General features: G+C 39.0%; 1 protein-coding gene across 1 annotated transcript in view; it reads right to left on the bottom strand.

Annotated features, from left to right (window-relative positions):
* Positions 1–15,494, bottom strand: part of ZZEF1 (zinc finger ZZ-type and EF-hand domain containing 1) — a gene marked incomplete at both ends in the record, with an annotated part of 50,508 nt that overhangs the window by 31,004 nt on the left and 4,010 nt on the right. The window contains 17 exons of the mRNA XM_079545012.1: positions 17–176; positions 791–905; positions 1,372–1,442; positions 1,713–1,846; positions 2,668–2,837; positions 3,144–3,244; positions 4,211–4,426; positions 5,149–5,260; positions 5,597–5,745; positions 6,665–6,756; positions 7,743–7,841; positions 8,875–9,053; positions 9,927–10,043; positions 11,405–11,615; positions 12,703–12,902; positions 13,590–13,761; positions 14,299–14,493. Of these exons, the coding sequence (XP_079401138.1) occupies positions 17–176; positions 791–905; positions 1,372–1,442; positions 1,713–1,846; positions 2,668–2,837; positions 3,144–3,244; positions 4,211–4,426; positions 5,149–5,260; positions 5,597–5,745; positions 6,665–6,756; positions 7,743–7,841; positions 8,875–9,053; positions 9,927–10,043; positions 11,405–11,615; positions 12,703–12,902; positions 13,590–13,761; positions 14,299–14,493 (2,493 nt within the window). The remainder of the gene's footprint in view (positions 1–16; positions 177–790; positions 906–1,371; positions 1,443–1,712; positions 1,847–2,667; positions 2,838–3,143; positions 3,245–4,210; positions 4,427–5,148; positions 5,261–5,596; positions 5,746–6,664; positions 6,757–7,742; positions 7,842–8,874; positions 9,054–9,926; positions 10,044–11,404; positions 11,616–12,702; positions 12,903–13,589; positions 13,762–14,298; positions 14,494–15,494) is intronic.

Below are 15,494 nucleotides of genomic sequence, written 5' to 3'. Positions count from 1 at the left end.
CAACCCCATCACTTACAGTTTTTCAGTATTTCTATGGCAAGATCCTTGGCTGAGCTATCGCTCCCCTTAAGCTGCAGGTAGCACCATGAAAGGAGGCTGCCCTGAACAGACCAGAACAGGGAAGACAGGACTGTGCCGCTCTCCTGCTGTGCAACATCCAGCATCATCATTTCACACTGAAAAGTAGCAGAACAAAAGGGTATCTCTTCTGCTGCAGAATGACACACTGTGTACTAAGTTAACCATGACTGAGATTATCAGCCCACTCTTCCCAAATAAACGACTAAAGCAACTGACAAATAGCATCTATTATCACAAAGCCGTGTAACTCCATGAAGCAAGTAATGTATTTTGTTTTGATAAGTCACAATTTTAAGTAGAAGCAGCTACACATGAATCACTCTATGTTCTCAGCAGACTTTTTCTGCATATGTAAATTTACACCTCCATTTACACCTCCCCTGAATGCATGACCAATTCTAACCTCACAACATGGGGTGACTATTTCTGTTTCCTAGCACTCATAGGATGACATGTATTCTCTCAAATGATATCAAAAGCCCACCCTTTCCTAATTCATTACTTACCTTCCTATTATGAAATACTAATGCTGAAAGGAAAACATTTCAGTTGGAAGATCTAACCCTGCACATCTCAGTAGACATTAACAGCTTTATCCAGAAGCATGAGAAAACTAGTTGCTTTAAGAACACATCTTCTGCATGCAGCTTGAGTATGAATGCAGACAGAAATCCCAGCAAAGAAGAAGGAGCAGTGCAAAAATACTTACCTCTCTTGCTGCCACCAGTAGAAGGGTATCCATGACTGACAGCACTTCACTTATGTCAAAATTTGCAGAAACTCCCTTCTCTGGTAATAGTAAGAGTCCACCTGGGTCTTGATCACTACAAAACAAAGACCTTCTTACTGACAACAAAAAAAAGTCACATAGTTCCAAAATACAAATTTAGGTATCCACGTGAGGAAGATTAACCTGTAGAGATCCTACTGCACCATGACTTTAAAATAAAAAGAAGGTTCTCCTGGAAAAGGTTCTCACAAATCCAAATTGATTAAACCATCACTGCAAAGACCCCAAACAAATCCTTAAAAATAAATAAGTAGGTGATAGGCTAGCAAAAAACCCACCAGCAGCATGCTGTGATTTCAGCATCAACAGTTATCTTGGATATTTTACATTTTGTTTTGTATTGTTAATAAATCCCTTAACTGCAGTACTCTCCTTTCTAAAGCAAAGTCAGTTAATTGTTTCAAATAATTATTTTCAGTGGAATTACATTTATAACAAGGATCAAATATGATTTTATTAACAGTTATCAGACAATTCTTTTCAGTTTCAAGACCTCTTACCTGAAGTGGGTGCACAAGGATCTGAAGGCAAGATGTACAGATTGCTTATGCTCTTGCTCTGTGATGTTTTTCTAGAAGAAAAAGATTTATTTGCATGATGTGTACCATACCCCTCCTCTATGAGGAAGCATTGTCATTTCTGTACTTCACTATTCATTTTTGGCAGCACAAAAGCAGCATAGCTACAAGGGGGAGCGTGGTAAAAAGAGGTAAAGGAACAATTGCTTTTAGTTTAATGGGACAAAGCATATATGTAATATTTGGCAACAAGAACTCAGATTGCTGCTTTCTGCATAAAGAAAACAGGCAGTAAACAATTTATTTCTCATTTAATAGCTTACCATCATGGCAAAGAGCTGGTTTCTCCTGGTTTGTCTGTCTGGGAAAAAGATTGCTGCTCCGCTGAGTAAGGTGTTCTTAACCTCCTGCTTCAGCATTTTCACTGGCATGAAGTTAGTGTCCTCCATATCCACCACTGCTCATACAAAAAGGAAAGAAAATGGTAAGCTTAAGTTACTATTTCATTAAACACATTTAATCCAGTTGTGTCTTCAATGCTCTGCACAACTTCAAGCCTTTGCAATCTCATACTAGACTCGTAGAAAATGGGGGAAAACATTTTGACTTCCATCAAGAATTGTTTCTCAAAGGAGATATTTACTTGTTGAATAAATTAATTCTAGGAACATTAAGGCTTGACAACCATCAAGCTAATAAAGCATTCAAGATGTGACAGATTCTGTGTCAACTTGTTTCTCTACTTTGCTTTTCAGGAGACTGTCAGCTAATTAGCAAAAACTTTACTTATGTAAAGAGGGTTCAAGCCTGTTTCCAATGAAATCTAATGTCTGGTTGCCATTCTTTTCACTGGCTCCAGACTCTTTCATGTTTATGTAAATGTTACAGGCTCCTTCTAAGAACATTTATATATGCTTATACACATTTATTTATATATGAAATATCTGAATTAAATGAACTTCAGTATCATCACAGCTAAAGTATCATGCTTCCTCCTGGTTCAAGGAGGTGGCAGGTTCAGTAGAAGTTTTCTATTGCAGCTTCTTCCAGGCCTTATGTTATCAAAAAAATCTATAAAGGCACTTCAGAGGGTCAAGGAAAATTTCATTTTGGTAGACTAATTAGTACACACTTACCTGAAGGAAAAAAAAAAAAAAGGAATGAAAAAAAGGAGCTGCTTAGTCTTTAGAAATACACGTATTTTCCCAAATTCTAACTATTTCAACACACTTGTAAGCCAGGAGAGCCAGAAGATTTAATATAGTCAATGTAAATTACCTTCACACAGGTGTCTATAAAGATCTTCTGCAGCTTTTGTGTGACCAGGTGTTTTGCTCTGAAGAGTTTCTTGAGGTTTAGAAGTTTTATTGTCTCCAGTGAGCACAGAGAAAGAGCTCTGGAGCAGCTGCAATAGTAGTGTCTGAGCAAAGATGCACTCTTCCCTTGGGCTGTAATAAAACAAAAAAACAAACAGAAGCAAAAACGAGAAAAGGAGAAGCTCTTTTTATAGAAAATAAATCATGCTATCATCTCAGATAGATATATGACAGCATAGCCAAAAAAAGTACAGCTATCAGCTAAATTTATCAACATCTCAATCTTCTCTGCAACTTTACAGATAAAAACACATATGGCAGAAGAAAGATGATGTTATTTATGGAAATGATTTACTTGAGGGGAATAAAGTAATAGATTAAGTGTATTTAATTACACACATACACAGTGCTCTGTCACACAACACAGATGCAACTTACTTTTGGTGAAGTTTATTGTAAAAATTCCAGAACAGCTGTAAATCCAGATCTGTGAAATCTAAATATGACTTGCATTTCAATCCACTCTCCTTCTGTTGAACCTTAAAAAGACAAAGAAAATGCAGCATTTTAACTCCATACAGAACACATTTACAAGAAGCAGATTTCCAACTACTGGTGTTACCACAGTCTAGTTTGCTCTACTTTTGCATCTATCATGAGTTCCATTCTAAGTTTTCTCTCACATTCAGAGCTTTTCTGATAATTTTGGCTAAAACCTTCCCCTTCACAGAGCTACGAATAGGGAATCTTTCCTCTTCCCTTGTCTTGTATACCATCCCTGTCTTGCCATATTCAACAAGAGTCTGTGTCTCTTTCTAATTTGACTGAAATTAAGTAACAGAAAAAATGCCCAAAGTTCTGAATTTGAGCTGATCTAAATGTGTATGTTTGGTGGCCCTGCTAGGCAGGGGGGTTGGAACTACATGATCCTTGAGGTCCCTTCCAACCCGGGTGATTCTGTGATCTGTGATCTGTGAGCTGGAAAGGCACTGAATCAAGCACTGCATGAACAGAGCATTATTTTGACTCGTGTCCTTGACAGAGGACACATCATGGTGACTAAATCAGTGCATACCAGCCACGCCTATGAACTTTATATGTCTCACCTCAGAGACTAACAGAATTACTTCCACAGAAGAGGACATGTTATAATTTATGCAACTTACCTAGCTACCTCTGCATGCCTTTTCCACATCTGCTTCAGAAACAGTTACACTCTAATAAACACTGCAGCATCCTTCTCCTCCATCTATTTTAGCTAGCATTGCTATTTCCAAATTGGTTCTCAAAGATGTTTTTTAGTTCTCTTCAGGGTCAAAGCAAGCACATTACCAGTCAACTTCAGCAAACACAATGTAATGTCTTTTTCTTGAGAACATTTTTTTCTTCCAAAGCATGGTTCTAATAATTATTATGCTTCTATCTATTCATTATCACTGTTAGCATAGCCTTATTACTTTCAGCAAGGAAAATACATGCTTAACACAGCAAAAAAGCAAAAATACCAGGTCCTGTGCAAGCTGCTGGATGAAATGAAGTGTCTTCAGGAGAAGAGTCGTGCCACAGACTGTCTCATCATCTGTCTTCCTGCACTGCAAGCAGTGCATACTCCTGCTGGGCTCCTCTCGCATAGGCCGGAGATACCCAAGAACATTCAGGCCCTGCACTCCCAGCCGTTCTGCTGTGTCTTGTCTTGTGCACAGGAACTTAATCATTAAGTACTAGAAGGATGTAAAACACAGCACAAAGTTTGGTTTCAAAAGTTAAGATAAAACTTGGCTTTTACAAGGCATCTTATATGAGAAGACTGTGGGTCGGGAGAAAGGCAAGCCTTGCTCCCTGCCAGCCATCCTCCAAATTAAAAATAATGAGCCTGGGATTCAGGCTAAGCTTGGAATCTCAAGAAGTCACAGTGATGGTTCTGTGACGTCTGCACGCATCTACAAAGTTGCTTAATTCATTATTTGATGTTAAGGTGCAAAATATTTTAACTGAGTATCTAGTCAACCAAATGTATATCTGTGTCCATGTAAATGAACATACAGTAATTATACATTTTAACAAATGTAAGTAGAATTAAATATAAAATAGGTTACTAAAGATACTAAAATAAAGCCATAATCACATTATTGTTCAAAAAACTCACTCATCATAAAACTACTTATCTGTGCATTATCACAATTTTGCATTAACTTAAATCCTGAAGCACCATTTAGCTACAGCTATATAGGAATGCATACCAAGAAAAATAATAACTCAGAGAATAAAAGTCAAACCATCCTTTCAGCAAGAAGCCGTTTGGCTTTTACTCCCACTCAGAAGAGCTCATCTTGCACAAACAATCATTATGTTTAATTCATACATATAACAACAGAGCTCAGAGAGGAACTTCTGCTCACTGTGGGCAATCCATTTTATATGATGGACTCTCCTGGTTTCTTACTTGGGCAACTCTGCATTGCTGCATTCTGACATCCACCTCATCCCACTCTTCTTCCACTTCAAACCACCCAATGGGATCATCATCTCCCAGCTCATCGGAGGAACAACTACTCCTATAAAGAGAAGAACAGAACAAATTTTGTGAAGATGAAAGAAACTGCAAAGTTGTAGATATGCCACTAAAATATTGTTAGCATGTTACGGCTGCAAAGGGGAAACAAACGGAAACTTTCTCACCTAAAGAAACCTAAATAGGTTTTTAAATCAAGTGGTTGAAATCAACAGCTACGTATGTGTTTCCTCAAACACATCAAATTGAGGCTCATTAAGACCACAGAATAACATATCATTATTAAGTCATTTGGAGCAATTCTCAATAGCTCAAGTGCCACTGCAACAAGATCTGATATAACACTTCTTTTCAACTGACCAGAAAGAGTGCCCCGTACCTGTTTTTCAAGAACTGCTTGAACTCCTTCAGCTTCCATTTGTCATAGCTTTCAAATCTTTTGAAGTGTTCCTCTGCATGGAACTTTTCTGAAGCACTGTTGTAAGCAAACACCAGCCCACACTGTGCCCCAATGGCACCTCTTCGGACCTAAGGAGCACATCCAGAGCAACGTAGAAAGAAAACCTTGTGATAAAGTAAGGCATTGTTTTTACAGGAAGATAATAAGCATTACAGAAAGCAACTAAATACTGACAAATCTGAGCTCCAGAATCACACTTCTCAACCTAAAGAAAAAAACATGTTTTAGGAAAGCCTTGTGGAAGTTCTTGTAACCCAGGGCTCACGTATGTGCATGGTTAATGTTTGCTACAGTTACCATTCTAAAAATGATATCTCCCATATTATGTCTCATTCTTGTATACATAAAAAAAGATTGCATTCCACTGACAAAATTTAGTCTCTTGTCCAACTCCAGTTAGAAGTTGCTTGCCAGAAGTCCATTCCTGGTTAATTCTCTTGGACATTGAAATATGCATCTGTGTTCCAGCAATTAAATTATTCATTTGCCTTAAATAAAATCAGCTGCAGAAATCTTGCTGAAGTTTTCTTCTGGTCATGAGATTTAATCACAAGACCCTGCTTTTAAATCAGATAAAACCACCCCTAGTGCTCAAACTGCACTGATGTCTCTGAAAAGATCTTGAAAAACCCCACTTACTGTGAACTCACAAGCTGTATCTTGAAACTTCCAATTCAGAGTTGAAGAATTATTTTAAATATTAGGAACACAATCTAACAAATTCATACTCTGTACCTAAAACTCACTGGCTTGAGTACAGTACAAGACACAGACAAAAGCAATATGAAATGCATATCTTGACTACATGCTTGTGGTACCCTGAAATAACTTCAGATCTCTGTTTCCTTCAGCTCCCCATGACTCATGCAAACGTAAAACTCCAAAATACAATGAATTTCAAATTTCAGTTAATACAAAAAAAAACAAAAAAACAGCAAAACAACATAATTCAACCCTCTCGTCAGGGAAAAAGAGAAAGACTTGTACCTTTATTCTAATTTGTGTCACTTGAAATGAAGATTCAGTTCCAGTAGAAAGAATGATACTTGCTCTGGTCTTCCCTGTTTCAGTAAGAAAACCTAAAGGAGCAACGAGAACAGAATGAGGCTGGAGGGATTGCTAGGGGAAAATGTTGGAAAGAGAATCCTGAGATGGGGTACTAGAAGAGGGGCAACACACAATATGGTAGCAAAATGCTGTAGCTCATTTTGAAAGGTTTCCAAATAAAAAGAGTAGAAGACTGTATCCCCCCCAGGGTATACACAGGTCTCTGCAGCACTGTCACTCCTGGGAATGCCCTACCTACAGCAATTTCAAGAGTATTTTCCCATGAAAGGTTATTAGTAGCTCCCAGTATTGTTTCGGCTTGTGGTTCAGCACACTGATAAACTCACTGTTCCTCGAACCGATCAACAAAACATCAGAAGAGAGTCCACAATATAACTAAAGAAAATAAACTCAAACCACATCCACGAGTATACAAAGGGGTAAAGAGTATTTAGAATTCTCCTGATTTGCTGTCATAGCAGCTTTCATTTACAAATAACACCACACAAGACAGTACACAGAAAGGTTGTGTGGCATTTCAATTCAAAAGGAGATTGTAAAACAAATCTTTCTCTCCAGTGTGTGCAGTACGTAAGAACATCCTATAAAATATACTTTGAAGGAGAATTAATAGGTATGAGCAGTCAGTAGGCATCAGTGATTTGTTCCAAAGCTCTCCATCAATATTTGAGAAACCAGCAGTGAATGATTTATGACTTCAAGCCACAGAATGGGCCCTGGTGTCAATTTGTTGTGACTGCTTATTGCTTCTTCCATACAGTATCAATAATTCTCCCCAAAATGACATCCTTTTTGTTACTGTTGTTTTAGAACAAAGTGGATCCTGAGATACTCACCTTGCAGTAAAACAGATTTACATATCAAGGTTTTTTTTGTTTGTTCTTGAACACATGTTCCGTATCACAAAACTACTGAATAGTGCCAAATACACATCACACTACTTGTTAACAGCCTGTATGCCTGGTTAAAGTTCTGGATTTTAAGTGCAGGCTCTTACCATCCCCAGTCCACGGCTCTACAAGGAGGTTTTCAGGCCCTGATTTATCTTCTTTCCCCTTTACATCACACGCTTGCAAAGTTAGTCGTAATGGCTTTCCTAAACAAGAAAAACATCAGGTTTAACAGCATGAGAAAATATAAAGATGTTTTAAGCTCTTCCCACAAAAATAGATAAAAAAGTTACAGTGCTCTGAGCTTCTTACCATTACCTCACATAAAAAAAAGAAAAAAGGGGAGGGTGGGGGGGAAGAAACCAGAGTGTAAGGGATTATGTTAGATGAACATAGCTAAGGCCTTCAGATACATACAGGAGAATGAGAATCATCACAGCTCTTTTTCCCTCAGTTGTCTGCAATGCAATATGCAGGAAAAACCACTCGTCTGCAAAAAGCAGTAATTACTCCAGGAAATACAAAGTGGTTTTCCAACCTTTTGAAAGCAAATACTGACAGGATAATTATAACTAATCTACTTTTTGGCACAAGCCAAGAAGCTCTGACAAAACATATTAAAGGCTAGCAAAAAGAAAACTTCTTTATGAGATAATAATGATAATCTCAGGAGCTGGCACCTGAAAGAAGACATTCATCAAGCAAGTGTCAGTACTGCAAGATTTCTCTGCCTTATGCCAGAGCATGCATGGCTCCATACTTATGACAAACATTCAGACTAACTTATAAAAGCAAAAATAAAAGAACTTTAAATCTGTGTTAATTTTATCATGCCTAAAACATCTTACCCTGTATATATGCACGTGTTTGCAAGAGAGGTAACATGCTGAGTCTAAACACACAAAAATAAGTGTGCTAGTGGAAGAATAAAAGGAAAATGACATCTGCTGATTTAATACTATAGAAACACTAATATCACCTCGGCAAAGGGGTCACACAGTTCATGTTCCCTCTCCAAGATGATGCCAACTGGTTCAGCTCTTAGATTACAGCAAGTTTGCATAATCATGAATTCTTAGGGTAGTTCACCTTTACAGGCTCCGTCTTTTTAGTAAGAGTCATTAACTTGGACAGCTTACATAATTTCAAATGCCAGCAAGATAACAAGTAAAACAACTGAGAAAGCTGTACATTATCATAAGTACATAGAGGAAAGAAATCCAACAATCATTCATTTACCATATTTATACAGCAGGTTCTGTCTAACTGTTGCCATAGAAGCGATAAGAGATGAAGCCTTGTATGGAGTGTCCAGATGATCAGTGATTGCACAAAGGGAGCTTATCACTTTAGCAACACTCCCCCTGGCTAAGGCAAAGGCCAAGAGCGTAAGTTCAACGTCTGGAGTAGTACAACAACTGGGGAGAGGAAAAAAAAGCAGAGAAAAAAACCTCAGGACAAGTGCAGCAAGTACAGTTTTAAGATGTGATAACTGCTTCTGATGTGGTAATTGGAAAACTCTCCAAAGCACAGAAATATAAAATCCAGCAGTTCCGTGGCTTGTTACAGTTGCTACAGCATTTGGTACTGTACAGAGAGATGAACAGAACACCCTGCTCTGTGCAAACCCAATTGCCAGCAAGGAACCCAAGACGTGAATTTGGCCTTTTGGATACTTCAGTGTCTCCCAGGTGCTCCAAAATGCTTCCCAGAAGGCCTGCACTGATGGACACTGCTTTCATGGAGGTGTACTTTGCAGCAATCTCCATAAATGAATGGTTTCCTCCAAGAGTAAAATCCACATTCCCTTCATATCAGAGCTCAGGCTAATCAGGCCCTGAGCACAGGCACACCAGTTAGACTGCCTTCTGACAGCAGCTATCCATTCAGCTCTACTTCCTTTTCCCTGTTATCAGCAGTCCTGCCTACCATTGCCCTCCGTGCTTTGTCACCATTCAGGACCATGCAATCTGGAGCAGCCTTTGACTTTTGCAATCACCGGGAGTTGAAATTTCTTCTTGATCAAAGTCCCTCCAGCCCCATTTGAAGCTGCTGCAGATCATCCTAACATTAAATTACGCTGCGTTTAAAACCAAAGACAGGAGGACAGATGCTTTGTTTTTAAATAAATAATGCTCACACAGAAAACCCAGGGTGTCAGTTTCTCATGCCTTTGAAGTTTCCAAGGTAGCAAAAAGAAACAGAAGGGAAAAAAGAAAGAAGACATTTGCTATACAAATTTTTCTAAACCATTTTCCATTTTTGTCAGAATACATTAAACATGATCTCACCTTGTTATTCTTATAAGGAAGCTATCTACTTCTTGCAAAACATTTGGAGATAAGAAGCTTGAAAAATCTGTAGAACTTGGAGTCAGAGACAGAGGTGGCATGTGTTGCAGGGCTTTCCTAGTAAAAAGGATGGAACATAACTTCAGAAAACCAGATAATCAAAGAAAACAGACATTTAGTTCTTTATGCTTTTTAGAAGTAGCTCTCTACAAACAGCTTCTGAATGCAGGAAGAACCTATTTACACAGAGAATCCATTCAAAGTTAAACCAGAATTGCACTGTAGCTGGGAAAAGTTCAGTTATTGTTGAGTAACCTTGAAATTTCAGTCTCAATCTCAGATTTAGTGAGAAATAAAGCAAGATGTTTTGAATTAAGTCTATGACAGAATTAGGAACAGCCTGCTGTCTAAATAAAATCTTTGTTTAAATGGTTCCAGAGTTGAGCAAGAGCCTATTAACAAGGGGAAAACTGATTTAAAACTTCCAAAATGATTTGAACGTTTTTTGTTTGATTTCCTAAGCTAAAAGTAATAACCCCTGACAATAGGAATTCTAATTGCTCGCATCAAGTCCACCTAAGTTTGGTTTCAGACTTTACAACTCCAAACACAGCTATGTGTTATTTTTGAATGCTTCTTTTCTTTTTAAATAACTGTTTTCAGGCCTTATCAGAAATGTCAATCTCGAGCAATACCAAAACTGTAGCAAAACTGCAGGCCTTCTGCTTCAGTGAAGCTAAACTGCATAGAAATGATGAACTACAGTCAAGTAGCCACGAGCACTCCTCAAACAGACAAGAGCACACACAAAGTTTAAAAGTTTGCAATTAAAAGATAGCATTAATGGACTTCAGCCTACAGTATTCATTAGCTAATGACAGTGGTGCTCTTAAGCGGGGTGGTAGCACACTAACTGAGCTCTATAAAAGTTGACGTGGGTGTGCAGAGATGTTATTACAATTCCAATCCTTCAAGTCATCGGGCAGAAGAGTTTGGCAGTCAAACAAGGAAACGTTACACAGAAAGCAGCCAATGACCACAAGCATCTGCAGCCATACTGCATATGCAGGACTGTATTCCCCTGCAACGAACAGCAAGGTGTTACATAAGCAAAACTTGGTGAAAAAGAAGCTAAATTAAGCTCTGTGCACAAGTGGAAGCTCTCCCATATTTATAATCAATGAAGTTAAGAGAGAGCTGAAAACATTACAAGCCAAAGGATAAACGAAGCCCATAATTTTTGGTGTCCATTCAATCGTGGCTTAACAATTGAACTGGCTGCAGCAGGTACAAGAATGATACTTGTTCTGGTATGTGCAAGTGGATAAAGGTGAAATATAAAAATTTAAACAACGTGGTGGATAAAAGGATGTTTAAATATCTTAATGGAGGGACTGGAAACCAGTTGCACAAGGCTGATCTGTTCACAGAAGCTGGAAGTAGCCACAAAAGACACAACCAGGAAGTTTGGTACTTACTGAGTATTTTGTAATATAGTGTGAACAAATGCTGGGTTGGTTTCCATGGAAGCTGTTACCAGAGAGGTCAGCAGAGACCAATACCAGATAGCTGAAGCATCGCAGACTGAGACGCCCACCTTCTTAACTCTTTGATAACCAACAGCCCTGAGCCCATGGATTCTGGTGTCACATCCATCACTAAGGCAACGCTTGATGTTTATCTGTACATCTGTCAAAGGAAAAAAAAAACCAAACATTTTTTCCATTTCGTCTCCTGGATGAGAGGTAGAAGAATCCCAGTATTTAAAACAATTGCTGCAAAAACTCAGAGACAAATAGCAGCAAACATAGCAGATTACTCCCACATCTGGACAACTAGCACATGTATGTTTCTTTGTAACTAGGAACCCTATCATTTCATAAATTCAGCTTTTGAAATGGCTTATGTGAGTCACTACTTCCTCCAGAAGTTAGGAAAAAAAGCAGTAAAGGACCTTCAAACTTAGAAAGAGATTAAACATGATTTTAGCAGTACCAATTGGATTTTTTTACTTACATACATAGGAAATGCCTTGGGTGAGAAGGAGATGGGAAAAGTAAGGAAAATGAATAAAGCATAAATGCAAACTTTTAAAGCTCCATATAAAAGTGGATACAATGATAAAAGTTTTTATCATTTTGTAAGGATAACATTCTCTTAGTTACTTCTGAGGAACAATATCCTTGTCACCTGCTTCTGTGGCAGTGAAAGCTTGTCATACTGAAAAGCATCTGAGGTGAAGGTACAAAGTTTCTCAGGCTTCACAAACCATCTTAAGAAAGAGCAGCTCTTCCTCCAATTGGTTACAATGCAGCCACCACAGATCCACCAGACTTAAAAATAACACTGCTTAGAAATCCTCTGCATAAAACCTGCTCTGCAAAAATCATCTGACTGACTCTTCAGATACAAAAAAATAGCCTGCCAGATACAGTTTTCTTTGCTAAGATATCATTATCTAACATATGCTTTCCCTCTGCAAGCAAAGATATTTTAACACTGCCTGATGTCGTCAAACATAAAGGCTGAAGCTGCATTTTCATCATTCTAGCTCTTCAACCCTTAACCCCAGTTACACCCACGAGAAGGACTTAAAGACTCTCATACAGACTAGAAATTAAACTACAATTAGAACAACTTATCAGCCTCAAGAGTTAGGTCAGCAGCTTCTGCTCTAATAACTGACATTGCAACACATCACTCCGTGACCTACCCAAACTTTCACCTTCAAAAAAAGCAACAGAGCAATATACCAAGGGTATCTTTATTGACTCACACATCTGACTAATGTTAGCGTTTTCCAACAGTGTTACGTAGCCAGTGATATTGCTTGGAATGTGAACATCTCGGACCTCCTGGAGACTGCTGGCATTCCTTCCCACTGCCACTGTCACTTGCTGTGGCATGTAGCTCTGGTCATTGGCTGCCACGGCAATAGACAGATGTCTCAGAACAACATCTGGTTTCATCTTTAATCTGCAAAGCAAAGAAAAAAATATTCATCGAAATAGAAGATTAAACAAGAGCTTCACTTTTAGCTAAGCCTCACCCGGTTTCCAGTTTTATAGGAAATGTGGGGAAGGAATTTTTACAAGGGCAAGTAGTGATAGAATGAGGTGTAATGGCTATTAACTGGAAGAGGGTATATTAGGAAAAAATTCTTCACTCTGAGGGTGGTGAGACACTGAAACAGGTTGCCCAGAGATGTTGTGGGTGCCTCCTCCCTAGAGGAGATCAAGGGCATGTTGGATGGGGCAGTGAGCAACCCGGTGCACTGGGAGGTGTTCTTGCCTACAGCAGAGGGTTGGAATGAGATCCTTCAGGTCCCTTCCAACCCAAACCATTCTGTGATTCTACAATCTACTGGAAATCACTGTTCCAAGGAGCAGTAACTGTCTACGTGATGGCAAAGCACTTCCATTCAAGCACTAACCACAGCATCTCTAACACGGGTTGGAAAGTTAGCTAAAGAAGCACATGCATCAACACAAAAGATGCGTGGCCTTTACAAGCCACATTAGGCCTTTAAGCTTCACAATACACGTTTTCAAAAAAAGTCACCTGTCACTCAGTAATTCCAAGACCTTCAGTCACCCCTCACTGGCTGTAAGACCAAAGAACTGGCAAACCTGAAGCTCAGCTGCACGCTGCTGGGGCACTCACCGTATCCAGTGCGAGCGAGCACTGCCATCAGACTGCCAGAAGGACGTCGTCTCCCCGTTTGTCATCTTGTCAATATCAGCAGAATTGGATGAGGTTTCTATGTGAGTGTAGCACTTTGTGACAGACTTCAGCTTGTCCGACTCCTCGTTACCATTCAAGTCGCTGGGGTATTCTGGGGGGAAAAAATTATAACAAAAAGCACGCATTCTTCTTTTGCTCATTTTTAAGAGTCATTTTACTTTTATTACAGTCTCCTGTAAGTTAACTTGTTGGCATAGAACAAAGTTCCTGGAGAAGTGTTCCTGACAGAAAATAAAGCACAGCAGAGTTTCATTGCAGATGAAGTCACAATAATTCTAATCTACCACTTGAAGTATGAAAATATCGACGTACCTTTGTCCAGCAGCCTCCTTTCCCTATTGGTTCCATCATTATTTTAGTAGTTTCATTCCCAAATACAAAAATATAACAGGAGGAAGTAACATACGATGGAGAAAACCTCAATCCAGCTATGCTAGGGAACAGACAAAGCCAACTGTTTCTCTAAATAACTCAATCCATTTCAATAACGATCAACACCATTAAAAGCCGTGCCTGTCAAAGATTAAAGGAAGCTTTTCCACTTGTCTGGAAATACTTCTTCAAGCTGCGGTTACACGGTCATTTTGGAAAGGAAAAGAAGAAAGGAAAAAGCAAAACCACGACATACCTCTCTCTTTTAGGAGAAGTCGATCCAAGGAATCCTTCAGAACAGAGGAGCGCATCATGCAGATGTTGTTGAAGTACTCCAGCACAGGGTAAGGGATGGCAGTGCTGGAAATGCGATTCCGGTGCAGGAACCTCAGGATCATTGAAGCATGAAGGCCAAGGCGCTCTTTAGATTCGGAAAATATATCTATAAAACCTAGAAAGAGACGCGATTTCTTTCTTTGTTGCAACATCTGACTCGAGTCCACATTGTTCCCCTCTACCTCTTATTATGAGATAAATCCTAATGAAGCACGAGAGCCAATATGAGAACTCTATTCCACCATATGAAGTAACCACAGCAGGGCTAAGGAAAGTGCAAACAAATAACTTGTTGGCTACTTCAGATGTCCAATAGAGCTCATAACAATTACCAAATATCTTAGTTCTTATGCACATTCTGCAGTTCAGAAGTTCAAAACCCTTATCTTCACTATTGGGGTGAAACAGACCCTGCTTGGCTTTGAGCTGCGTGCTGCTCCCACATTGCTCACTGGAGCTTCATTAGGCAGCTCCCTTTGGCACTGTGGATCATTCCCAAGGAGGTCCCTAATGCTTTGCACCATCTACATAAGAGATTTCAGCTTCAGCGTTACTCTCCATCACAGCACACTTAGATACATCAAACAATACTTCCTAAGTACTTCCTGATGGCTCATCTGTTAGCCAGTCCTGACAATTTTGTCCCATCCTCTAAGGTAAATCCCCTTTAGCCACTTATCATTAAAAGCTCAGGAGGAGAGACAGAAACTGATACTTATCCCAGAACCCAGATTCCAAAAACTGTCATTTTCAAAAATAAAAGCTATCAAATACCAAATATGTTTTAGTAGGATTCCAAGATCCAAATAACAATACAGCAACGTTTGTGACTCATCACCTGAAACAGACTCAGCAGAGGATATATTCTTTCAGCTATCAAGTATAAGGGCTGTGACTGCTTTACCAAAACTCTGCAAGACACTTTTTTCTGTCTCTGAGAAGAACTAAACAAGGATAACAACCACACAGAGAAAATATCAGTAGCTTATAGAAGTGTTTGAGCTGAACATCATTATGTGAAGGTTTAAACTTACAGTAACTTCACTTGTTTGATACGAGGGCAACGAGAACAGCTTGGAGTAGAGGCTTGAGAAGATTAGGACAAGAAACACCACT

Source organism: Tetrao urogallus (assembly GCF_951394365.1).
Source record: "Tetrao urogallus genome assembly, chromosome: 20".
Taxonomy (NCBI): Eukaryota; Metazoa; Chordata; class Aves; order Galliformes; family Phasianidae; genus Tetrao; species Tetrao urogallus.
This window is presented reverse-complemented; position numbering and strand designations above follow the sequence as displayed.